General features: G+C 42.7%; 1 protein-coding gene across 1 annotated transcript; it reads left to right on the top strand.

Moving 5' to 3' along the window:
- Nucleotides 1-922: 922 nt before the first annotated feature.
- On the top strand, nucleotides 923-25,538 carry LOC140914111 (protein SSUH2 homolog). The gene is made up of 13 exons (XM_073351206.2): nucleotides 923-1,096; nucleotides 3,264-3,328; nucleotides 5,438-5,545; nucleotides 6,044-6,122; nucleotides 6,904-7,033; nucleotides 8,730-8,790; nucleotides 10,433-10,557; nucleotides 15,396-15,458; nucleotides 16,091-16,173; nucleotides 17,344-17,436; nucleotides 18,658-18,763; nucleotides 20,742-20,849; nucleotides 21,442-25,538. The coding sequence occupies exons 1-13, from the start codon at nucleotides 1,071-1,073 to the stop codon at nucleotides 21,580-21,582; spliced, it is 1,188 nt and encodes a 395-aa protein (XP_073207307.1). The 5' UTR covers nucleotides 923-1,070; the 3' UTR covers nucleotides 21,583-25,538.
- Nucleotides 25,539-26,080: the final 542 nt, after the last annotated feature.

Genomic DNA, 26,080 nt, shown 5'->3' with positions numbered 1-26,080 from the left:
CAAAGCTAATGTTAAAATTATATAATACACAGGTTGAGAAAAGAGTGCCTGTATATCTGGGTATAGTGCTTAGATTATCCACAAAAACAAAGTTTGTTTTTAAAAGTCATATGGCACAGATAGTACACGATCAGCAATAACCCAGATTTAGGTGAATAAATTTAAGAATACAGTTTAGATATTAGAATCCAAGTATTCGTGAAACGTTGTACAGTAAGTTGGTTGTGGAAAGCAAAGTATATCAATGGGTGAAGATTGTCCCTCAGTAACTGTGAATTAGGGTAGTCTACACCTTAAATGTTCCAGGCATCAGCCTCTGCAGAGACAAAAAGAACAGGAGGACTTGTGCCACCTTAGAGACTAACAAATTTATCTGAGCATAAGCTTTCGTGGGCTAAAACCCACTTCATCAGATGCATGCAGTGGAAAATACAGTAAAAAAATATAAATATATATATATATGTATGTATATATATATATACACACACACACAGAGAACATGAAACAATGGGTGTTATCATACACAGGATAAGGAGAGTGATCAGTTAAGGTGAGGTTTCAGAGTAACAGCCGTGTTAGTCTGTATTCGCAAAAAGAAAAGGAGTACTTGTGGCACCTTAGAGACTAACCAATTTATTTGAGCATAAGCTTTCGTGAGCTACAGCATCCGATGAAGTGAGCTGTAGCTCAGGAAAGCTTATGCTCAAATAAATTGGTTAGTCTCTAAGATGCCACAAGTCCTCTTTTTCTTTTTTCAGTTAAGGTGAGCTATTACCAGCAGGAGAGAAACAAACAAACAAACACCTTTTGTAGTGATAACCAAGATGGGCCACTTCCAGCAGTTGAAACACCTTTTGTAGTGATAACCAAGATGGGCCACTTCCAGCAGTTGACAAGAACGTGTGACGAGTAACTCCCCCCACCAAACCGGCATATGAAGGGTGCGGAGGACGGAACCAAAAGCAAGGGGCTGGCTTTTCCCAAGGAAAAGCATCAGCGCACAAGTGGGTGTGGGTGACTAGGCAAAGCAGAGCAGCCCCCCGCCAGCGTGCAGGATCCCCCCAGCAGCTATGGCAGCGGAGGGCCAGGCGATCAGGTGAGGGCTTCGCAAGTTCGACTCCTCTTTGGGACTGGTCGGGCGTCTCTTTCGGGAGAGCGCAGCCTGCCTGCCTTTCGCTTTCGTTTCTGTTCCTGCGGTGGGGCGGAGCAGCGGCCCTGGAAACGCACTGATCCGAGGCAACAGCGACTGGGGGCTTTGGGGCAAGGGAGCCAGAGATCTGGAGCGCCCAGCTGTCCCCTCCATGTGCCGGTCTCGGAATTACCCCTCTGCTCCTCTAATCAGCCCAGACTGCCTCCGGGCAGGGGCCCTAACACCGAGCCAGGCACTCACTTCCTGCAGGGCTCTCCTAGGAAAGCAGTGGATGCGCCCCAGGGTCAGCTGCGCACAGAGCAGCCCAAAGTTTTCCCCAGAGGGAGCATGTCTCAGCCTCACGCAGCCGGGCTTTGGTGTTAGCTTGAATAGGAAGTGGGAGGGGTGAGTGGGCCACAGGGTTTTAGCGAGGGAGTGGGTGATCTAGCTGCGTTCCCCCCCAAAGTGATGTGTACCCAAAAGATATGGGGCCAGATCCACTTAGGGTGACCAGATGTCCCGATTTTATAGGGACAGCCCTGATTTGGGCGGCTTTTTCTTATATAGACTCATATTACCGCCCAGACCCTGTTCCGATTTTTTACATTTGCTATCTGGTCACCCTAGATCCAGGGCTGGTGTAAATCAGTGTAATTCCATTGAAATATATGACTTACAGCAGCAAAGGTTCTGGCAGCAAGGACTGCAGTGTGTGTTGTGTGCCTGTGCGCTAGTGTTTTAGCTGGTTGTCTGGGTTAGAGAATTGGGCTGTGAGTTTTCCTCTGAAGTGGCTGAGGCTATCTTCCAAGAGTGAGTTCCAGGTCTGTGGCCGGTCTCAGAAAAAACTCTGTCTCCTGCACACTTGAGTTTCACCCTGAAGGCTGACAGAGTTCTGTCGTTTCAATGGGATGGAGCTGTCCTAGGAGTACATGGTAACCACCTGAGGACAGATGCCTTCCTTGGATAGTCATGTTCTATAGAGGTGACTTCGGTGTGTTTCCCTCTCATTGTCATCACTTCAGCCTTTCCAGGATTCAGATTCATTCAGCTACTCTTCATCCAGGTGCTGCTCTTAGCCCTTGGATGGCAAAGAAATACAGTAGCGGGTTCTGTGAAGGTGATGCAGTAATATCAGCAGTACTCGACAGATGTAACCACTGAGCTGAGACTTGTTGCTTTTCAAGTGTTGACCATGAAACTATAGAATTACTTTGCCTCCAGTACCGTATTATGTGCCTCCTAATTTTGCTTATATTAAAGTCAGTTTTCCTTGTGTGTTAAGTTTCTAATATAATAATTTTTAAATGGATCCTTCAAACAGTGAGAAACTTTCTCACCCTGTGGACAAGCATAGTGATTCTATAACACAGAAGTTATTAAGACATGCAAAATGTCAGTGTTATTGCACAGGCTAAGAAGACACTGATTTCGTACAACTTTGCAGTGCAGATCAATTTTTTCAGACAGATTTTACACCCCCAAAACCAGGTGTCAGAATGGAAATGCCAGTGAAGGCTTTTGGCGGAGCAACTTGAGGAGTATTTCTATAATTTGAGGTCATTTGTGATCTAGAAAATATTTCCCATTAAAGCATTGATATTAACTGGCATCATAACAGCCTTTCAGAATTTGTGTAGGAGTATCCATCAAGCTAAGTGTGTCATATTGTTTTGCATCCTAGGTTTAGTAGTCTGCTCAATAAAATCGTATCTTGGCATCTGAAATGCGAAGCTACAGCAGTTCATGCCTTCCCAAATATAAAGCATATTCTAGGCTGGTACGGCCAGGGTGCTTTAAAGAGGAAAAATGTGTCTCCGTCCAAATTAGGCACAATGGCTGAGATTTACAAAAGTCAATGCCTAAATTAGTTACTCACATCCTGATTTAACTATCTCAGTAAGTGGCCTGATTTTCAAAAGTGCTGAGCACCAAGCACATCAGTCTTTCCATAAAGTCCAAAGAATCCGTAAAATGTCTTTAGAGCAGAAAGATTCTTCTTGCGATCTCTCTACTTTTGCCCTTCCGCATCGCTCCAGTTCCCTCATTTCTCCATGTCCACTTCCCCATTGCCTTTTTTCTACATGTTTATTCCTAAACACTCAGATTGCCTGTTTTCTTTTGCTTTTTCGATCAGAGTTTCCAGCCAGTGTTATGGAGCTGTTGATCAGATGTCTCATGCCTCTGCTGAAGGATATTTTGGTATGAAAACCTGAGCAATCAATGACTCTTGTGACACTGATGTTTGCTTTGCTGGCTGCGCCAGTTCTTGTTTCAGTCTTTGACAGGGAACTCAGAATGGACCCAATCTAGATATGCCAATTATCTAATTGGACAAAACCAAACACCTTTGTCCCACCCCTGCCCTGCCCTGCCCATTGCCCAGAGGCCTTGCCCTTTCACCGCCCCTTTCCCGAGGTCCTGTCCTCCACTCACTCCATCCCCCCTCCCTCCATTGCTCGCTCTCCCCCACCCTCACTCACTTTCACTGGGCTGGGGCAGGGGGTTGGGGTGCAGAAGGGGATGAGGGCTCCAGCTTGGGTTGTGACTCTGGGTGGGGCTGTGGAGGAGGGGTTTGGGATGCAGGAGGGGGCTCTGGGCTGGGGCTGAGGGGTTTGGAGTGTGGGAGGGGGTTCTGAGCTGGGGGCCGGGGTTAGGGCACGGGGGGGGGGGGTTCGAGGTGCAGGCTCTGGGAGGGAATTTGGATATGGGAGGGGGCTTAGGTCTGGGGCAGGGAGTTGGCGTGCGGGCTCCAGATAGGCGGCGCTTACCTCAGGTGGCTCTTGGTCGGTGGTGCAGCAGGGCTAAGGCAGGCTCCGTACCTGGCTCTGCGCAGCTCCTGGAAATGGCCAGCATATCCTTGTGGCCTGTAGGTGCAGGGTGATCAGGGAAGCTCCATGCGCTGCCCCCACCCCGAATGGCAGCTCAGCAGCTCCCAGTGGCCAGGAACCACAGCCAATGTGAGCTGCGGGTGTGGCACCCATGGGCGTGGAGCTTCCCAGCCGCCCCTGCGTGTAGGAGCTGGGCTGGACATACCGGGTGCTTCTGGGAGCTGCGCAGAGCCATGTAGGGAGCCTGCCAGCCCCGTTGTGCTGGCGACCGGACTTTTAACAGCTGGTCAGCAGTGCTGACTGGAGCTGCCAGGGTCCCTTTTCAACCGGGCGTTCCCAATCCTGCACTCCTTGCTTGAAGTCAGTGGGAATTTTGACACCATAGAAGGAGTGCGGAGTCATGAAGAGATTGATGCACAAAGTGCGTAATGCATTGTCCTTTGAAATGCAAATTTCTTCCCATTTTTGTGAATAAACATCAACATCTAGTTAGTTAATGGGAATCAGCATAAAGTTATTTACTTTTCTTCCTGCTGAGTGACTTGTGTTTGTGGTTCAGCAATTAAAATGCTTGCAATTAAACAATTGCAAATTGAACCACTATGCTGACATTCAGAATGAGAGAGTGGAAGAGACTTTCATTTCTTCAGAAGAGCTCAGTGCTCTGATCATAAGGATCTATTTATTTTCTTTCCCTCATCTTCAGTTCCTGCTTGTGGTAGATAACAAGGTTCGGTATGGCTCCCTCTAGTGTTGCTACTAGTGAGTAACATGAGTCATAGTTTGCTACAGGTGGATTCAAACAGGCTCTGAGTCCTCCTTAAATGTCCATTTCAGCTACCGACATTCAGATTTCATCAGCCTGCACTGGTAAGCATTGATTCAAATCTCTGTTCAAAACTTTACTGAAAGTTTTGGTTGGATTAAAAAGAGTAAGTGTTCATATAATATATTTCCCTGGGTTTACTTAATGTTTGTGCTTTCTCATTCTGTCTGAAGCCATAAGCAGAAGTAATGAAATTCCACAAGAGAGGCTTTTGTGATACTTCCATTGCAGCAAGAAGCAAACAGAACCACAGGAACATAGATTTTCTTATGAGATTTTCAGGCTTATTTTGCAGACTCTTATTTCGAAGAGAGTCAAGCAGACATCTCAATTCATAGGTTTTTATCCTGGCCACACCTCAAACCTTATGGAAGTTTGCTCATCAGTAGTCTCCATGTGCATGACAGAGGTCACCCATTGCTACCATTTTTAAGGCAAAACTTCCTGGCATATCTCAAACACTTATCTGATTAAAGACCAGAAGTCTGATTCTCCTCTCATACCAGTTTTACACTAGTGTAGCTCTGATGTGACTGGGAGGAGAATTGGGCTCAATATAAAGCATTCTGTGTATCCAGGAACCTAGTTGGTTCGTTGCATGTTTGAGTGAGGACATTATGACAACTTTCTATTGTTAAACTCTTTATGCTGTAGGTGCCATCGCTCCTGATCACATGACCAATGGAGAAGAACCCTCTGCTCCCCCTGCTTATCCAATAGACGAGATCTCCGGCTATGAAGGCACAGCACTGGGCGATGGTGGTTAGTACATAAACCCACAGACTATTCTTTTTCCTGAGATTGTCTATCTCTTTAAAAAGAAGTCAGTGTACAGCGTTTTGTATCAGCTGATTGACACTGTCTTTTCTATATTCCTGAATGTAATCTTGTTATCTGTGGCATTTTCCCAAGTGATAGGGTAGGAGAGAGATTCCACTGGGATCAAACAGCTGCCAAAGTTGCGAGTTACCCCCACCTATGCCAGAACCCCCTACCCCTGCTGTGCCACACAATTGCCTCTTTACCCCTGCTGAACTATCCAATGAATAATTCTGATTTCTCTCTTTTTCTCTAATGGATCAGTTTTCCTCTGAGATATTTTGTGTGTCCTGTGCTAATCAGAGGCCGTTCATTAGAACAAGACAGAAACCGGTGATTTTGGCCTTATTTCAAAAGCAGGCAGGAACTGAAGGACAAGTAACAAATGTGTGTCTCTCTAAACCTGTAAAATGCCAACTTCTACCTTTTCGTTTCTCGCAGGAGGAAAAGGTTTACCTCCTCCATCAGATCTGGTGACTGATCATGGAGGTGGGCCCCCTCCAGCCCAAACAGACTGGAAGTAAGATGTGCTTTCAAATGTAATGATGATGATTAAGAGTTACCCTGCATCCTTTGTAAACTAAGCACAATCAACACAGCTGATGAGAGGGTGGCAGCCAACTGGCACACTGCACACAAGAGAGCAGGGGGAATTTTTTGGCCAATGATATGGGGTTAGACACTGCTTTGATCAATGGTGCTATGGGAGCTTTAGGCCCTCCCCCTTTTCAGCCAGCATATGAGTACCTACCTTACACGTCAAGATATGTGCGCACAAAGCCATGATCAGCATACCCTGCTGAGTAGATAAGCATGCACTTAGCCATGGGTGAGCAAATTCAGGGATTTTACATGCACACATCTGAGGTACACAATAGGCATACATTTTCACATTCTCAGAGACATGTTGACCTGATGGTTGAAAATCAGGTACCAGTGTCCATGAAATTCTGACAGGACCTCACTTGTTAATGTTGCATCCTAAACACCTCTCATCCTAAACTGCCTCATTTCTTGGGAGAGATGAAGGCTTGAGTTATCATTCCTGGGATTTGAATCTCTAAGAGAGTCTAGGTTTTTCCAAACCTGATGCTTGTAGGACTAAGTCATCTTATCCAGCATTTTTCTGTCAGTGCAGCGGAGTGCTATGTAAATTAGGTCAAGGCCTTATATGGGAGAATGTGTGATGCTGGGATGTCTTCTGAAAGGGGAAGGGTGGATGTTTAGTGCACGGCAGAATTGCTCTGCAAATTGAAAGGCAATTTCAAACCGGTCCATGCTTTCTTCTCTCTTTCTGGTAGCATTCCTGCTGTTTCAGAAGATGCAGCCAAAGAAGCTCTTATACAGTACGCGGCCAGTAAGTGCTGCTACAGCTCGGCCCCTGCCAAGGAAATGGTGTTTCGGAATCTGCAGCCATTCAACACCTACAGAGTATGTTCATCTTTTGCAGCCCAACTTACTCACACTGAAGTCAGTGGAGTTTGTCCACTAACTTCAGCAGGAGCTGGGCATTTCACGGGGATCAAACAGCTGCCAAGCATTGCAAATTACCCTTACCCATGCAATAGCCCCCTTACTGAGAAATTCCCAGTGGGGTGGTGTGGCTAGCTTCAGTTTGGAATTGTGTTTGCATGCTCTGAACATCTCGGGACTCATAAAGGGAATGGAATCTTTAGACTGACAGCAAAGAGCTACTTCCACTTCGTAGCTTTTCAATGATTGCTTGGTTTAGAATTGGGAAAAATATAGGTTCATAATTTGATTCCATTGCTATGGACCTTTTTTGCCAGTGTCAAGTCTTTAAAAATTATATATTCCATTTTGATCCCTGCTCCAAATAGGGTAAGGACCTGGGTAAAAAGGTCAGCCACCACCCCTAGAACCATTGGAGATGCACCATTGGTAGTGAACAGTGGGAAATATCCTGAAAAACTGACAGCATAGACAATGTCAGAGAGAGAAACAGCTTTTGGATATAGCCATTGTTAATTAATAGGACCAACCACTGAATTCCAAACAACAGCGAATATTCCATGGCGACTTGTACTCTGGAAACCCATAGATAGATAGCGTTAGCTTAGGTGAAACTAAAGTGAAGAGCAGAAGTGTGTGGGGATAGAAGAGAGGGAGGAGATATGAGGAAAATAGTCAAATGAGAAGGTAAATAAAGAAGAAGCGAATGACTAAAACAAAAAGAAATAGGGCAATTAAATAGAGCCGGTGTGATAGCCTTATTGGCGTTTTTGGTTTTTAGAGTATAGAGCAGTGGTTCTCAACCTATTTATCATTGTGGGCTGCATATACGGCCCACAAAGTGTTATTTGGGCTGCAGGGTGAGAACCACAATATCCCCCACCTAACTCCCCCCCGTAAACTCCTATGCTCAGCGCCCTCCGCCCAGAGACCCCTCCACAGAGTGGGGCCAGGAATGGAGAGCTGGGTGTGGAGCAGGGGACAGGGACCCCGACCCCAGACCCTGCTGCTCGGGGACCCCTGACCCCAGCTGTGCAAGACCAGGGGGCAACCAGGACCCTGACCCCAGACCCGCCATGTGGGGCTGGGTGGCGGCAGCAGGCTGCCTGGACCCCGAGCCCCACTGTGTGGGGCTGGGTGGCAGCCAGCAGCCCGGAGCCCAGAGTGTGCCATGCGGCAGGGCAGCCGGCTGCCCAGACCCCACGGCAGGGGGCCAGGGGGCAGCCAGGACCCTGACCCTGGAGCCTGCCATGCAGCAGGGCAGCCTGGAGCCTGTGGCCTTTAGCTCACAGCTGAGTTGGGCCGCTGCTGTGTGCTAACTGGGCTGCATGCAGCCCGCAGGCCGTGGGTTGAGAATCGCTGGTATAGAACAAATATAGGGCCTGATCAGAAGACCATTGATAACAGTGGAAAGTCTCCTGTTGACTTCGATGGACTTGCTCAGGTCCATAACGCAGCATTCTATGAAGATATCACCTCACCCTGTCAACAGTGAGATTGGTCATTATTTTGGCTAGTGTGAATTTACTTTCTTAAGCGCCACAGATTGCAGTCCCAATTGGGTTTTTGTATAGACTGCACTGAATGCCCAATCACTCCCACTTTGGGGTTGTTACAGGTTTTTTTGTTTTATGTTAATTAATTATTTTTTTAGTATCGGCTAGAGACCTTCACTGAATCCAGATCATCTGAATGGAAGACAACACCTTACAGGGGTAAGTAGGATTCTGATGTCAAGTAAGAATCTTGCATGATCAGCCTCTTCTATAGTACAGGTCTAACTGCTGTGTTGTGCATTTCTGCCAGAAGGTAATGAAAAATTTGCACAGGAAAAGTTACCTTCCTACTCAGCTGCCAAACTGCAGTTATTAAAAATAAAATAAAACACATGCCCAGATAAAAATACTATGACAATTCATTACACACCTTAAGCACGATAAGCCAGTTGATTTATGAGTGTGATATATGATTTATGTAGTTTGGAAGTTGAAATAAACTAGATCCTTGAAGGAAGCGTTCTAACTCCATAAGAACACAGACGTTCTGGTGTGTACTGGAGCTTACTGAGATTTCGTGCCTAATTTATACAGTTTTAATGTAATGGGGGGAACACTGCGGTCTATCGTAAGGCAAATGTTATAGAAACTGGGAGACAACCAACATTTCAGAATTATTAGGAGTTGGCAAACCAGAAGAGATTTGGGTTCTGGTAGCCTTCAGGCAACACGTCAGATAGAGTTGGTTGAAATTTTTCAAAGCAAACATTTTTGCTGAAAAATGGCCTTTTTTTCAAAAATGAAAAATTTTGCAAAAAAAAAAATCTTTAAAGAAATTTCTGCTTTATTGATTTAACTGGGAATGAATCATTTTCACTTTTCATTTTTTCCCCAGTTTTTGTTTTTTCCTTTTCCTCCTCTTTTTGACAGGCAAAAAAAAAAAAAAAAAAAGAGAAAGGAATGGAGGGGGAAAAAAAAGAAAGGGGAAAAATAGGGGTGGGGGCTGATGGAAGAAAAAAAAGGCCAAGAAAGGGTGGGGGGAGCAAAGACCCAAACCCTGAAAATTCTTGGTTTCATGAAAAATTTCAAACAAACAATAATCATTCCTTTTTGCAACTTGCAAAATGGATGACTTAGAAATTTTCAAGATATTTTGCAACCTTTTTTTTGACTGTGTCTAGTTGAGTCATATAATCATGGAGGGATTTGCCAAACTGGTGTGGAGTGATTCTATTCCTCCTGAGGGAAGCAGAGCAAAAAAAAAAAAAAATGGGGGGCGTTTCTTGGCTATCTCTCAGTTTAAGGATTTCTTTTTCTTTTTCATGACCACTGACCATTCCATTCATTGGGGACATGAAGCCAAGATTTACTGAACACAATTGCTTGTAACTAATATGTTCCTGATCCTGTAAACACTTAGGCATTTGCTTAATTTTGCTAACCTTGATTTCAATTGGGACTACTCATAGTAGTAAAGATAAGCATGCAGAAAAGTGTTTGCAGGATTAGGGCTCACAGGAAGTGTTTTTCACTGAATTTGGGAAACAACGGTGAGTTTGATTTTTTTGTAATCTTAATTTCTCAGAGGAAATTTGACTATGCTGCATTCATACCATTTTGGTTGAATATTTTAGCTGGAATCGATTGTATTTACAAAATACTCTATAACATTTTCCTTTTTGGGGCAGGAAAGAAATTATGGTTAGTAAACAATGGAACTCTTTGACCTAAAAATGGTATTTATTTTAGTTAATCACCTTAACTGGGATCAACATAACAGATACAGGTGTGGCATGATTTAATTGCAGGTGTCAGGAAATACCAGGTGTTTGTACTCAGTACAGTTTTGTTTCTGCTTCAGATGAATTTGTTGACTCCTTTTTGCTTGGGCCAGCTCCTTTGCCATGGAATATACAAGTGGAAGTTCCTACCTTGTTCATAGACAACATAACCAGAGTCAAAGTGCCCCATACGTCTTCATTAAAGGTATTATAATCATAGAATCATAGAACTGTAGGACTGGAAGGGACCTCGATAGGTCATCTAATCCAGTCTCCTGCACTCAAGGCAGGATTAAGTATCATCTATCCATGTGGAGATCATTGTGGGCCGAGGAATGTGTTGCCTGAGGGATGTGCTGGCCGCTGCTTCCCGTACACGGCCCATCAGGAAAATCTGCTGGCGGGCCGGGATGGTTTGTTTAACTGCAGCGTCCACAGATTCGGCCCATTGCAGCTCCCATTGGCCGCGGTTCGCCGTTCCAGGCCAATGGGGTCTGTGGGAAGCAGCGGACAGCTTCCCACAGCCCTTTTCTGAATCTTTTCTGAATCTTCCTAAATTCCAATATATCTTTTTTGAAATGGGGCAACCACATCTGCACACAGTATTCAAGATGTGGGCATACCATGGATTTATATAGAGGAAATATGATATTTTCTGTCTTATTATCTGTCCCTTTCTTAATGATTCCCAATGTTTTGTTCACTTTTTTGACTGCCACTGCACATTGAGTGGATGTTTTCATAGAACTATCCACAATGACTCCAAGATCTCTTTCTTGAGTGGTAACAGCCAATTTAGACCTCATCATTTTATATGTATAGTTGGGATTATGTTTTCCAATGTGCATTTATCAACATTGAATTTCATCTGCCATTTTGTTGCCCAGTCACCCAGTTTTGAGAGATCCCTTTGTAGCTCTTCGCAGTCTGCCTGGGACTTAACTATCTTAGCTATCGGTATCAAGTGGAGTACCCCAAGGGTCGGTCCTGGGGCCGGTTTTGTTCAATATCTTCATAAATGATCTGGAGGATGATGTGGATTGCACTCTCAGCAAATTTGTGGATGATACTAAACTGGGAGGAGTGGTAGATACGCTGGAGGGGAGGGATAGGATACAGAAAGACCTAGACAAATTGGAGGATTGGGCCAAAAGAAATCTGATGAGGTTCAATAAGGATAAGTGCAGGGTCCTGCACTTAGGACGGAAGAACCCAATGCACAGCTACAGACTAGGGACCGAATGGCTAGGCAGCAGTTCTGCGGAAAAGGACCTAGGGATGACAGTGGACGAGAAGCTGGATATGAGTCAGCAGTGTGCCCTTGTTGCCAAGAAGGCCAATGGCATTTTGGGATGTATAAGTAGGGGCATAGCGAGCAGATCGAGGGACGTGATCATTCCCCTCTATTCGACATTGGTGAGGCCTCATCTGGAGTACTGTGTTCAGTTTTGGGCCCCACACTTCAAGAAGGATGTGGATAAATTGGAGAGAGTCCAGCAAAGGGCAACAAAAATGATTAGGGGACTGGAACACATGAGTTATGAGGAGAGGCTGAGGGAGCTGGGATTGTTTAGCCTGCAGAAGAGAAGAATGAGGGGGGATTTGATAGCTGCTTTCAACTACCTGAAAGGGGGTTCCAAAGAGGATGGCTCTAGGCTGTTCTCAATGGTAGCAGATGACAGAACGAGGAGTAATGGTCTCAAGTTGCAGTGGGGGAGGTTTAGATTGGATATTAGGAAAAACTTTTTCACTAAGAGGGTGGTGAAACACTGGAATGTGTCACCTAGGGAGGTGGTAGAATCTCCTTCCTTAGAGGTTTTTAAGGTCAGGCTTGACAAAGCCCTGGCTGGGATGATTTAACTGGGAATTGGTCCTGCTTTGAGCAGGGGGTTGGACTAGATGACCTTCTGGGGTCCCTTCCAACCCTGATATTCTATGATTCTATGATCTTGAGTAGTTTTGTATTATCTGCAATTTTTGCCATCTCACTGTTTACCCCTTTTCCCAGATCATTTATGAATATGTTGAATAGGACTGGGCCCAGTACAGACCACTGGGGACACCAGTATTTACCTCTCTCTCCATTCTGAAACCTGACCATTTATTCCTACCCTTTGTTTCTTATCTTTTAACCAGTTACCAATCCATGAGAGGACCTTCTCTCTTATCCCATGATTGCTTACTTTGCTTAAGGACCTTTGGTGAGGGACCTTGTCAAAGTCTTTATGAAAATCTAAATACACTACATCCACTGGATCCCCCTTGTCCACATGCTTGTTGACCCCCTTAAAGAATTCTTGTAGATTGGTGAGGCATGATTTCTCTTTACAAAAACCATGTCGACTCTTCCCCAACAAATTATGTTCATCTATGTGTCTGACAATTTTGTTCTTTACTATAGTTTCAACCAGTTTGGCCGGTACTGACGTCAGGCTTACCAGCCTGTAATTGCTGGGGTCATCTCTGGAGCCTTTTTTAATAATTGTGTCACATTAGCTATCCTTCAGTCATTTGGTACAGAAGCTGATTTAAATGATAGGTTACAGACGACAGTTAGTAGTCCTGAAATTTCACGTTTGAGTTCCTTCAGAACTCTTGGGTGAATACCATCTGGTCCTGGTGACTTATTACTGTTTAGTTTATCAATTTGTTCGAAAACCTCCTCTAATGACACTTCAGTGAGCTGCAGTTTCCACGGTAAACATCTGATGAAGTGAGCTGTAGCTCACGAAAGCTCATGCTCAAATAAATTGGTTAGTCTCTAAGGTGCCACAAGTACTCCTTTTCTTTTTGCGAATACAGACTAACACGGCTGTTCCTCTGATTCCTCAGATTTGTCACCTAAAAAGAATGGCTCAGGTTTGGGAATCTCCCTCACATCTTCAACCATGAAGACCGATGCAAAGAATTCATTTAGCTTCTCCGCAATGGCCTTATCCTCTGTGAGTGCTCCTTTAGCATCTTGATTGTCCAGTGGCCCCACTGGTTGTTTAGCAGGCTTCCTGCTTCTGATGTATTAAAAATTTTTTTTGCTAATGCTTTTTGGGTCTTTGGCTAGCTGTTCTTCAAATTCTTTTTTGGCCTTCCTAATTATATTTTTATACTTCATTTGCCAGAGTTTATGCTCCCATGTCTTTGACCAGGTGGGGACATCCTCAGCCTCAGGGCTGCCCTAATTTGAACTGAGCTGGATAAATCTGCTTCCCTAATGTGCTATTATGACAGCTGGGGCAGGGGAACACCATAGCCACCTTCACTTCTCAAAGAATCCTCCTGACGCGCACTCTGCAATGAGGGATTCAGTGCGGAGTGGAGGGGAAGATGCATAGAGCCAGTTATGCCAGTGTTGCACCATCTGCAGGTTCCTCCTACACCAGGAGATACCACATGGCCCATTTAGGGTTCTTAGGACAATCATGAATAAAGCCCAATACAGAGTATATACAGAGTGTAAAAGCTAATATAATCATAGCTGATACTTAACTCCTTTGTAAAATGTTCTTAGATCTATGAGGGAAAAGTACTATACGGGGCGAGGTTTTATTTCAGAGAGAGCGAGAGAGAGATATTGAACCTACAGGACTGAATAAGTTTGTTAAAGGTATGTGGCAGGTTTAGGAGCTTTTTCATATCAAGATGAATTCGATCTATCAGAATCCCAAATAATTTAATTATAAGTAAGAGAGTTATTTGTTTTTTTCAGTTTTTATTTCTATTTAAAATCACTATCCAAATATGGAAGCACCACTTTCTGCTTCCCTTGAGACATTTTTTTGTGTTTTGTAAAATCATGCCCAAGAGGGACTGGTATTTTGTGAGAAAAAGCCCTGTCTTTTGGGAAACCAGTGCTACAGTCCAGGAAAAGAGACGCTTTGGGACATTTTAATAGGGCGTGATTTAATAGATGTTTTTCTTTCCCTTGCTTTTGTAATAAGAAAGGAATTCTGAGGGCGTTATCTCACTTTAAATATGTGACCTCTTCCATCATTTAAATCTTACTTCTTAAAGGTGGGGAGGAGTGGAGGCTGGAAAATGGGCAATACACAGCCATGAAGAAAGACCAAGAACAAACTCAATAGGAGTCTAATATATGCTTTGATATGGAAGTTATTATTGTCTAATGGGTAAAGCAAATGAACTGGGGATCAGTACTCCTGAGTGCTGGTCCCAGCTCAGACACAGTCTCACAGTAGCCGCTCTGTGCCTTAGTTTACCCATCTGTTACAATAATCAATAAGTGCTTCATTGTAGTCAGGAATGTTTGAATTCCAGTTATCCCCTTATAGGGAAAGAAATGAACTGACAGAATCACAGGACATGGTATCATAGTTTAATTTATTTGTGTGGGTATTCTCTTTGGAAGGGAAATTAGAATCCGTAAGTGAAGAGCAGCTTGTAACTCACAGATGTAGCCCTGCCCAATGAGAGGTCCAGCATACAGACTGAGCATTCGTGCTCTCACGTAGGCTGTTCCCTTCTTGCTTCTCTACCATCTGTGCTAATTCTGGTTTAGCATGAATTTTTCTCTACACTAAGGCTCTCACTAGTGCTACCCCAGGGTCTAGTTGAACTAGTGTTAACACTGGTGGCGGTTTCCCCTCCTAGAATTCCCTAGTGTAAACATGGGTTTTAACCTTACTTCACACAAATTATAGAAGTGCATACATGGGCTATCATTCAAAATCACTCTCCCACTTGATTGGATGGACCTTTGGGTGTTGGCACCAATGAGCTTTCAGCTACTTTGCAACAAAAGACACGCTATTACTTAATGACTTCTCTCCCAGTTTCACCTGTAGAAGTGTGGTTGTAATTTGGCTGTAGGTTGCTGTATAACTCTTTAAGAACCTCGAATGAAAGGCCTTATAAAAGTGTAAAGAATGAGGTTTCTCTAGAATGTTTCCAATAAAGAAGAAAAAACATTTCCCATTGTCTTTTTTGGGGGGGAGGGGCGGGGGGGGATACCAAGAGGCAGCCAGATAGTAACATAAACAGCTAAATTAAAGAAATGTCAAACCTTTAAAATTTCTCCTTTGATTTAAGGGATGCCATAATTGTCGATGTTCAGGTACAATTCGCTGCACAAAGTGTCATGGAAAAGGAAAGGTGAGTAGCCATGTCTAAGGGGATCCTTTGCTTAGGACTGAATTTATTCTGGGGCAAGGTGTCAAACCAAGAACCAGGCAAAGATGCTGAAATCAAATAGCTTTGGGAGGTTAGAAGGGGAGTGAGGTTGGCTGTGAAGAGTTCACAATTGTATTGTGCTCTGTTTTACAGCATTTATTGTTATTTATTATTTGTATTATCGTAGTGCCTAGGAGTCTCTGTCATGGACCAAGACCCTATTGTGCTAGGCACTGTACAAACACAGAACAAAAAGACAGTTTCTGTCACAAAGAGCTCACAGATCTAAGCATCTCTCAAGCAGTTCATGGGACTTACTTGTGTAGTAAGGTGCAATGGTGTTTTGTGGAGTAGGGCCCTTAAAGATTAATTTATGCTTATTAGGAATGCTTTGGTCAAACACGTTACAGGACTCAGTGCAGGGTTAACTATGTGAAATTCTATGGCCTGTGTTGTACACTCTAGATGATCTAATTACCCCTTCTGGCCTTAAAGATCTATGAGTCTATTAAACTTGCAATCCATTTTCCATGTGAGGAAATGAAGGTTACAACACCAGCAAACTGCTCTGGCAAAGTATATATAGCTCTGACTTTTCCATCTAATTAATGCAGGTACAGTGCTGGATTTGTCATGGCTCTGGGAAGCAAATGAATGAGGACAGATGCACACACTGCAGAGGTTCTGGTCGGAGCAGGTGAGTCCACACTCAAGGAGAAGCCAACATGGGAAGTCCATATTTTAATTAGCATCAGCTTCAAAACTAGGGCTCGTTGGCACAGGGATGGAATACTGCTATATTCAGGGACAGTTCAACGTCGGATTCTTAGGTGGGCTCAGCTAGCCACTGTAGCTGTACAAGTATTGATTGGTTTGTGAAAATGCCTCTCAGTGCTGGGCTGTGGCTGCCCAGGATAGTCAATGAAGTCCAGCTGTTGCTGTTGAACCTCCCGCTGGAATGAGCAAAATGTATTATTCATTCTGGGGCCGGGGCTGGCCCTGAGTTTTTTAATGCGCTCTTCAAAATAAGACCTGTAGAGTCCCATCCAACTTCCTTCCCACCTATAAGGAAGCTCCGTTTATTTGCAGAGCATGGTGTTTCCCTCCACTGATCACTTTCTGCCTGCAAGTCTCGTGTTTTTTCTGTTTGTGAAGATGTATTGCCTTCGATGGCTTCCCTAGGAAGCCATGGGTTACAGGGGAAGCAATTATCTCCAAGGCAGGAGGGCAGTTGGAGAATTCAACCCAGCTGCAGCCTAGCTCTGGAAGAGCTATTCCTTGAAATTTACAGCTGCGAATAGTGTGTAGCACTGGGATGAAGGTCAGTCTGTTCTACTGTGCTGTCTCATTTTTCTGATGGGGTGGCAGTACCTCAGTGGCAGAACTGCCATGTACATGAAACTGAACTTTGTGCTTGGAGAACAATGTTTCTCCAGTGCTTTGGTGGCATCAGCTACCCAAGACATTGCAGTGAAGCTGTACAGTGCTGCTGGAAACACTTATAGAATCGTGCTAAGTGTAAATAAACTTGTGACTGGAAACAGAGAGTAGACTTCATGGCTTATACATATATATATATAAAATATCAGATTAGGACTCAATACTGTAAATACTTGCTAATGGGTATAGTACTTTCTAGCAGGAGTCAATGGGTCAGTGACTTTATTGAAATCATGTTCTTCAATGAGACAACTCCTGGTAGTAGACACGATGGCAAATACTAAGCATTGGCTGGACTGAATCCCCAATGTGATGCCAAATGAAGTGTGATGTGTGTGTGTCCATGCACACACACAGTGTATGCATTCAAAATCATTGTAGTAATAGTTTCTCACCATCCATTCTAATGATCATTCTTTGTCTACAGTTGCAACAGTTGTTCTGGTTCAGGCCACAAAACCTGCATAACGTGTGCAGGAAAAGGACAGTTGCTGTACTACATTGAGCTTCAAGTCAAATGGCAAGTCTAATAAAACTTTAAATAATTGCAGAGAAGCTCCTTCTTCTTCACTGTTGTACATACAGGGTTTAACTGGCAGTGTTCTGACAGGCCAGATTGTGATATGCTGCTTTCCCTCAGGAAGGGGGCTGTTAGGATTTCAAGAACATTACCAGCTTCATAAAGTCGGGCTGTGCACATATCCATACCAGCTAATTATCATTTCAAAAAGTCTGTTGAAATTTACCAGAAAGCTCCAAAAGAGAGCAGCATCTTAAGAAAGAAATTGGAGGAGACAAACTTTGTGAAAATTTACAGTAATCACGGTGAAGTTGAAAGCTTAGTTGTGGCCCTTTACTAAAATGGGATCAAAGCTATGGGCTATGTCAACAGATCATCTCTCTGATGTGCCAGCAACAAAGAAACATAGATTAGGACTAGACTCAGTATCACATCACTGGCTGTTTAATCATTGATGACTATTTAGGGAGGAGCCACAGTAGAGAATAGGAGAGTTATTCCCTGCGTATTTAATTAATGAGATCGTTGTTATTCTACACTGCGCTTCATATGAAGGAGAAAAAATGTCCTTCCCTGACTCAATGACCAGGGTGGTACATGGAGTACCAGACGGGGTGGTCTAACAAGTGCCTGACAGAACAGCAGTTTTACCTCTGGTTTTGTATCCTGCCCCTTTGCTAATCTACTGTAGTGCAGTATCTTCTTTGACTTCTCAGTCTCCAGATTGGGTTAGAGTTCCCAGATGGTTTTATATTGTTCTGAATTAAACCACTGTTGTCCTCTGTTGGCCCAGTCACTGACTTAAAGATGTTCAGCCATTGTTATTTTAATATTTGTAATTTTCAAAGGCATTTTATTTTAATATCACTTGATGGACTTTTTAAGAGGATCGTTACAAAGAACAAATATAAATAAACCATCTCAGCATTTCAGTTGGATCCATTACAACTGGAATTTGAATGCCAAAGTCTCGAAGTTTGCATTCCAGCATAGCATGCCTCCATATTATCATTAGAAAAGTACAAAGAACACCATGTGGTATGTTTAAAGCTCTGCTACCAGGAACCTCAGTATAGACTGGAGAACTTATTTAACAACTCTGCCTTGTGGAGTTTGATGTTTTTGTAGCACAAGAAACACAAAAAGGAGGGGCCCCTCTAAAATCCATTTGAGTAAGAGGAGATACAATAGGTGACAATATCTGTGTCCTTGCTCTTGTAGGAAGAACAACATTTTTGAATATGTGGCAGACCAAAGATCTGGGTTTCCTGCTGACCGCTTCAAGGAGGTCACTGGGCAGAAGAAGTTTGTTGATGAACAGTCCATGGTAATGAAACTCTAGACTCTACCACCTCTTGAAATAACAAAATGAGAGGTCTGGAAACAGAACAACTCACGTAGCCTGAGGTGGAGTTTACTGAGAATTTAAAGTGTCACAAGAAGAAAAAGACATTTGAGAACACAGCGTTCTGTTATTCTGGTTACTAATGTAACTAAATTAGTTAATTCTCCTATGTCATCTACAGTAGGGTTTTCCTTTTTTTAGTAAAAAATGCTGGTTTGGGATATTTTGTGTGTGTATCAATTCACCTCTTTGGCTTGATAACCAGAGGTGCTGCTCACCCGCAAATCCCAAATGAAGTCAATTGGGAGTGAGAGATGTTCAACACTTTTTACTATTCAGACCAGGGGAAAGTCCTGTAAATCCCTGCAACATGGATCTCATTAACAACCTATATTCTCCACAAAAATGGGCCAAATCCTCTGTTGGCATAAACTGGTGCAGTTCCATTTAAGTCAATGGAGATGTGCTAATTAACACTAGCAGATAATGTCGTCCCATGTTTACCTCTGCGGATCCGGGTGTATGTGGGTTGAAAGGTGCACTTGCCCTGCATTTGGCCTGTCGGTCATATATCTATTGGGCTAGCAGTGTATGGGTTTATGGTCACTGGGCTCATGTAAATTCCCAGTGCTCACACGCAAATAAATAAATTTCAAATATATTTAGTTACATGCAGTTTACTTTAGAGATGGTCCCAAAGAAACCCCCCAGATCTAAACAGCCTCCAGCTTTGTGATGTTGGAAATCCAGATCTAAATTTTGCAGCTTTGTTCCTCTCCTGTTTACATATTTGCAGGAGCTTTCAAATAGCAAATATAAATGCGATTTCTTCTGATTTTCCTGGTGGCTAACCCTCTAGAGGTTCTCCAGGGACCAGCCACCCCTGCACAGCACCTACCATAGTTTGTTAATCTCAGACTGGTTCTGTGTTCGAGCCCATGTCTGGGGCTTCTAGGTGCTGCCATAATACAAATAATAATAACAGAAGCACTCCTTTTTGGGGTGGCTTGGTATTTCATAACACACTCCAAGTCCTTCTTAACCATCTGCTTTTGGAGATGCTACAAAATGGATGCTACATAATGGATTTCCTACAGGGTATATTTGGAATTGATTGCAGTGATTCTTTAGAGCCTGCCAAGGAATCCACAATCAAATGCAATTAGGCTACTGCCCTGGAAATCCAGAGCCTATTCCTTTTCAAGTTTTAGCCCATAGGGTTTATGTACACTTTTTGCCCCAGTGTAGATGTGCTGTGTCGGTGTAAGACATGACTTGCACTAGTGTGACTAATCCCCTTTTGAAATCTAGTATAGACAGGCCCTTAGTTTTTAGCAACTGCAACACAATTAGCTGATACCTCGCAGCAATGAAGACTGCTGAAAAAGATACTCGGGAAGAATGCGATTGTTTTCTTTACAACTGGCACAAAACGTCCTACAAAACCGTACTCACGTGAGTCGCTTTTCTTTATGCAAGCAATCCCATTTACCTCACTAGCCAGATCCTCGTTGATGTAAATTGGCATAGCTCCATTGATTTGGTCCACTGCTGTGAACAAAGATTACTCATGTGAGTGAGGGTTTGTCTCTACTGCGACGCTCAGGAAAATTAATCTGAATTAACTACAGATGTGAATTTTAAATGAATTAGTTAAACTGCTTTAAACCCCTGTCTGGATGCACCGTAATTCAGAATTGAAGTGGCCTTAATTCACTCTGGAAGTGAATTAAACTAAACTGAATTACAGCCACTTTAATTCTGAATTACAGTGTCCACACAGAGATTTAATAAAGTTTAAAACTATCCACTTAAAATTCCCACCTTTAGTTAATTCAGATTAATTTTCCTGAGTGGAAACAAGCCCTGAGAGACCTGAGGACTGAGATGGGCCTGATATTTGGAAGCAATTGTGATCTCCTTCCAATTTGTGTGTCTTAAATATTTTCCATTTCTCCAGGTTTACCCTGTTGTGAATTTTCCTGATCCCCTCATCAGTCAGGCTTCCCAGAATGCTGTTGTGCAACATCACACTCAGTTTGCATCTACATCTCGTGTACTGAGACAGGTGAGTGCACTGCAGCCCAAGTGTAACAAGAGGATGCAAAGCAACTAGTTTGTGGAAATCAGACTGTACCAGCTTAACATTTGTGCAAGTTTCACCATGCCCTTTTTTATTGGACCATTTGAAACAATTCTTCAAGCACCAGAGCAAAAGACTTTCCATTAGGTGGATAATGACTATTAACATTAAAGCGTTTGGATTTTCTTAAGTGCCTGCATTTCAAGACCTTTAAAACATCTTTAATTTGATTTAGAATGGGAGGGAGTGTAATACTGAGCATAAGAGAACTGTCAACGAGATAGAACATGGTACTGGGAGACTGGAACTCCTTGAGTTAGAATCACAACTCTGCCACTGATTGCCTGTGGATGGGTCAGCTCACTTCTCTGTGTGCCTCAGTTTCCACATCTGTAAAATGGGACTTATCATGCTCTCTTACCCGGGGTGTGGTGCGGATTAATTATTTAATGTTTACACAGATTGCAAAGTGCTACATAAAGTGCTTTTGAAAATGCCACCAAGAGAGTTTACAAATCCTCCTGTATTGTATAGATTTAGCTTCATTAGCCTTGTATTTTCTCTTTCTTTCTTCCAGAGGCAAACTATTGAGCTGATCCCTCTTACTAAAGTGGAATACGAGTGGCAAGGGGAACGGTATTCCTATTACGTGTATGGAGATGAAAATAGGGTGTACGCAGAGAACTACCCCAAAAAGTGCTGCTGCTCCGTTATGTGACTTACTGATCACTTCTCAGCACGCCAAGGACCGCGGCGGTTGTCCAGACCCATGCAAGGAAAAGCTTCATCTCGTACTCGTTTTGTTTTGTTTTGGTCAATAGAAGTTCATTGATTTGCATGTTTGGGGCAGGCTGCAGCAGGAAGAAAATGGGGGAGCGAGAGTTTGTCAAGCTGATTATTCAGTTCCAGGACTGGATCCTGTATGTATGTCACAATCCCTGTGGGGCTGCTTGGCTTTTGCTGTGGCTCTCCCTGACCCGCCCTTGCCACTCGTAGAATACAAACTCCATTTGGGATTACAGTACCATTTAGTTTCTGCACTGTGTGTGGGCCTGGCCTAATCTACCTTTACTCAGACTTCACTGGGTCTCTTGGCATTAATAAGGTCTACATTTTTATGAGTAAGGGAATACAAGGAAAACAGGGCCTAGGTCTGTGTCTTCCATTATCAGTAGTAGTAAAAATTATGTGACCGAACAGTCTGCCCTGTCTTACGCTAGGGAAACCCGCTGACTTCAGTGAAGTTGTCTGTGGCAAACCTTGAGGCAACATTTTAACTCTTCTAACAGAATCTCCAAATGAAGATAAACAGAGAAGGAAACAGGACAAATTGTGGATTTTTTTTTTAAATTAAGTGTATAGGGCTTGACTAAAAGCCTCTTGAGGTCAATGTGAATCTTTCCATGACTTCAGTGGATCAGGTTTATAATGCATATTATTAATCACCCACTATCAACTTCTAACCTTTCTTGCTGCTGAGTTTTCAGCATGTTTGGATCGTTCCTCATTTGCCATGTGACTGTGATACACACACACACACACATCTGTAGTTTCTCTTTCTGTACCAATGTCATAGTAATAAAATATGACTAGGTAGGATTCCTGTTAAGAATAAATGTATCTGGGCAGATGTGCTAACAACACTGTAGTAATAATGCCCAAGTGTTTACTTGCACGTGCTTGTCAAATCCAGTTTTTGTAGGTGGGATATAACCAGGGTGGACTGCATTGTTCTTTTAAATAGTTAAGTGGGATTTAGTGGCTGTGATAAGAGCTCCGGAGAAGCTATTTGTCCACATATCCAGTATAAGCAATGGGAGTTTAAACGTCCTCCTATTCTGCTAACATACTGTCAGTGTGCCCTAACCTTGACCTGAAGGGATCAAGTTGGGGGCTAAGATGGTAGCCCAGCTGCCATACCCACTCAGTCTTTGTCCTCTGCTAACACTATCAGTAGTTCTAATTGGTGTCAGTTTATTGTTATTACTATTAGTTGTGTTGCACGGGAGCCCCACTCATGGACCAGGACCCCACTGTGCTAGGCACTGTACAAACCCAGAACAAAAAGTGAGCCCTTGCCCCAAAGAACTTACAATCTAAGTTACAGTTTACAATCCAGTTGAGCTGGTTTTGTCCACTAGGAAATGGACTGAAATCACTAACCAATTCTGCGTACAGCAAGGAAAGGCCATCAGCTGTGGTCACTCACTTGGAAGTGACCTAGACGAACCAGCGCTAATGACTGCATGGATAACATTTTCAAAAGCACCTACGTCTCATTAAACATGGGCTCCTAAGTCACTTAGGTGCTTTTGAAAATGTTACCCTACATTTAATATTTACTTGGGTGATAGTGTATCTTACCCAATATTTTGCAGAGTAAAAAACCACTTTCAGACTGATTTATTGTTGCAAAATGACTTCTGTCATGAAAACCAAAAGTATTAGTCACCATAAGCAGAATAATTGAACCCCTGATACCAGCAGTCAGGATCGGGTACTTTTGATGCCACTGCAAGAATCATATTATTTAGTATGTTTATAACACTTCACCAATTATAAACATTCAGCTTTAAATTCAGGGATGTTTAGAAAGCATCTCTTTGTCTGATAGTGAATGTAAATTTGGATGGGCCATGGATCAGAATTTAACAGACTCTGGTACCCTTTGCTTAAACATCTAAGGTAAAAGAGGGCTTGTTCTGTTGTAGAATTGATACAAGTGTCACGGGTGAACATTTTGATTTGGGGGTAAATCTGAATGAGCTCCATTGACTTCAGAAGAATTATTGTGGATTTACATTAATGAAACCAAGATCAGAATCTGACCCTTGGTAGAAATTAATGTAATTTGTTTAATTTTTCAACAGCAGAATTATGTGGCTAAACTAGCTATTACTTTGCCCCAGTCCCATCTTTCCCAGATTAATGTGTATGTGTGCTGGAAAAATTTGAACAGGCTGAATAATTTCAAAAATATGGATCTGAATGTTTCCCCTTGTAGTATTTTTGGATAGTCTTTGTTTTTAAAATCTTTAACCAGGATCTTTTCAGCAGATCAAATGTAATTTTTTTCAAAAGTGCCTCAATGATTTAGAAGTAGAGCTGGTTGGCAAAACTTCAATAAAACCATATTCCATCAGAATATACAGTGCTGTCAAAATAAAAATGCTTTGCTAAATCAGGTCAATTTTTCTGGAATTTAATAGTGGAAGAAAACTGGAAAAAAGTTTTGATTTTTTTTTTGTTTTACTTTGAAATCACTTTTTGTTTTGAATTGTTTTTATTTTGTATTATAAAGTATTTTTTTAAAAAATGTCAAAACTAAAACATTTTGACCCACCTTACATGGAAATTCTTCAGAATCTTCCTTTGCAGAGAATTTAAAAATACTTGGTTTGCATTCTAATCTGAAATGAAGTCAAAATTTGAGATCTTGAAATCCTCTATGAAATGGAGCATCCATCCCTTGCATAGCTCTGCTTAACCTAAATCCCCAAAACAGACTTAAGAACCTAAGTCCCATTGAAAGTCAATGGGTCTCAGGGTCCTAAGTCTGTTTTGAAAATGGATCTTACGATCTTTTGTATATTTTACCCCAAATCTTTTCAGAGAGCAGCATAGGCATGAATACAGCTTAGGTGCATATACAGATAAGCAATGCAACATTTAAAACAAGAGACACAGAATGAGATTTTATTACATTATGTTCCTAGACTATATATCATGACTTTTTAAAACTGGAAAGATATTTCATCAAGTCAGATTTACTTTTCCCATAAATGTTGCATGGCACTGCAATATACAGAAGACCAAAGAGCAATACAAGTTGCCAGTTTTCAAGGTGTGTCTGCAAGGGTGGAAAATGTGTTTAGTTTATTGTAATAACACATTTATGAATAAATAATAGCATAATGTTCACCTCCAAGAATAACTTCTTATCTGCTAGTTTCAACATTTATTAGTTCTATGGTGCCATCTAGTGTGTGATTATATCAGTGCAAACAATAAAACATTTCCCTTTTTTCTAACAACAGGCCCATTGGGCCTTATTCTGTTTTCATTCACACCAATTTTAAACAAGTATAGCATGACGTACATTGACTTTAATGTAACATTTTGTGTCTTCGATGTGTGACTTCAGTGGAATTACTCTGAATGTGCAAGAGAGTGAGAGACTGTCGCCCTGGTCTGTGCTGCTCAGATGACAAATTTCCACCTTATCTGACTTAACGATTCATAAATCTTTGTTCTCCCTATTTGGGCTGGACTTCCCAAGACAAAATTTTGTCACCAGAACCTGTTGTTTCTGATGGAGGTGGATTTAAAGTAGAAATAGCGGCCATATTGGCATTTTGCCACTTTGAGAACCATGATGTACAGAGGCCTAAGAAAATGAAAAACAAAGTTAGCCAAACTTTCTCAATCCTGGAGAGTTGCAGTTTGAGTTTTTGGTGGAGGTTCCCAGGGGCACGGCATGCACGGCTAGATTCTGGTCTAACTCCACTGAAAGTCACTGGAATTGCACTTGTGTAAAGTCAGTTATAGTGAGAGAAGAATCAGGACTAAGAGACTTATCCTGGAATTTGCCTGTATAAATGACAGGTTTCAGAGTAACAGCCGTGTTAGTCTGTATTCGCAAAAAGAAAAAGAGTACTTGTGGCACCTTAGAGACTAACCAATTTATTTGAGCATAAGCTTTTGTGAGCTACAGCTCACTTCATCGGATGCATACTGTGGAAACTGCAGAAGACATTATATACACAGAGACCATGAAACAATACCTCCTCCCACCGCACTCTCCTGCTGGTAATAGTTTATCTAAAGTGATCACTCTCCTTACAATGTGTATGATAATCAAGTTGGGCCATTTCAAGGTGTCCCCTGAATAGATATGTGGACACAGTTGGCAACGGGCTTTGTTGCAAGGATAGGTTCCAGGGTTAGTGGTTCTGTTGTGTGGTATGCGGTTGTTAGTGAGTATTTGCTTCAGGTTGGGGGGCTGTCTGTAGGCAAGGACTGGCCTGTCTCCCAAGATTTGTGAGAGTTTATCCTTGCAACAAAGCCCGTTGCCAACTGTGCCCACATATCTATTCAGGGGACACCATCACAGGGCCTAATAGCATCAGCCACACTATCAGAGGCTCGTTCACCTGCACATCCACCAATGTGATATATGTGATATATGTGGCACATATGCCATCATGTGCCAGCAA

The sequence above is a fragment of the Lepidochelys kempii genome, chromosome 7 (genome assembly GCF_965140285.1).
Source record: "Lepidochelys kempii isolate rLepKem1 chromosome 7, rLepKem1.hap1, whole genome shotgun sequence".
In the NCBI taxonomy this organism is placed as follows: Eukaryota; Metazoa; Chordata; order Testudines; family Cheloniidae; genus Lepidochelys; species Lepidochelys kempii.
The sequence above is the reverse complement of the archived record's forward strand: the minus strand, read 5'-3'. Positions and strand labels throughout refer to the sequence as shown.

Bases quoted from the DNA above. Each gene is read 5' to 3' on its own strand.
- LOC140914111 (XM_073351206.2), top strand. From the start codon at position 1,071: ATGGCAGCGGAGGGCCAGGCGATCAG. The intron at 3,329-5,437 runs GTATGAAAACCT...TTTATGCTGTAG, and splicing joins CTCTGCTGAAGGATATTTTG to GTGCCATCGCTCCTGATCAC. The intron at 17,437-18,657 runs GCAAGTCTAATA...TTGCTCTTGTAG, and splicing joins ATTGAGCTTCAAGTCAAATG to GAAGAACAACATTTTTGAAT.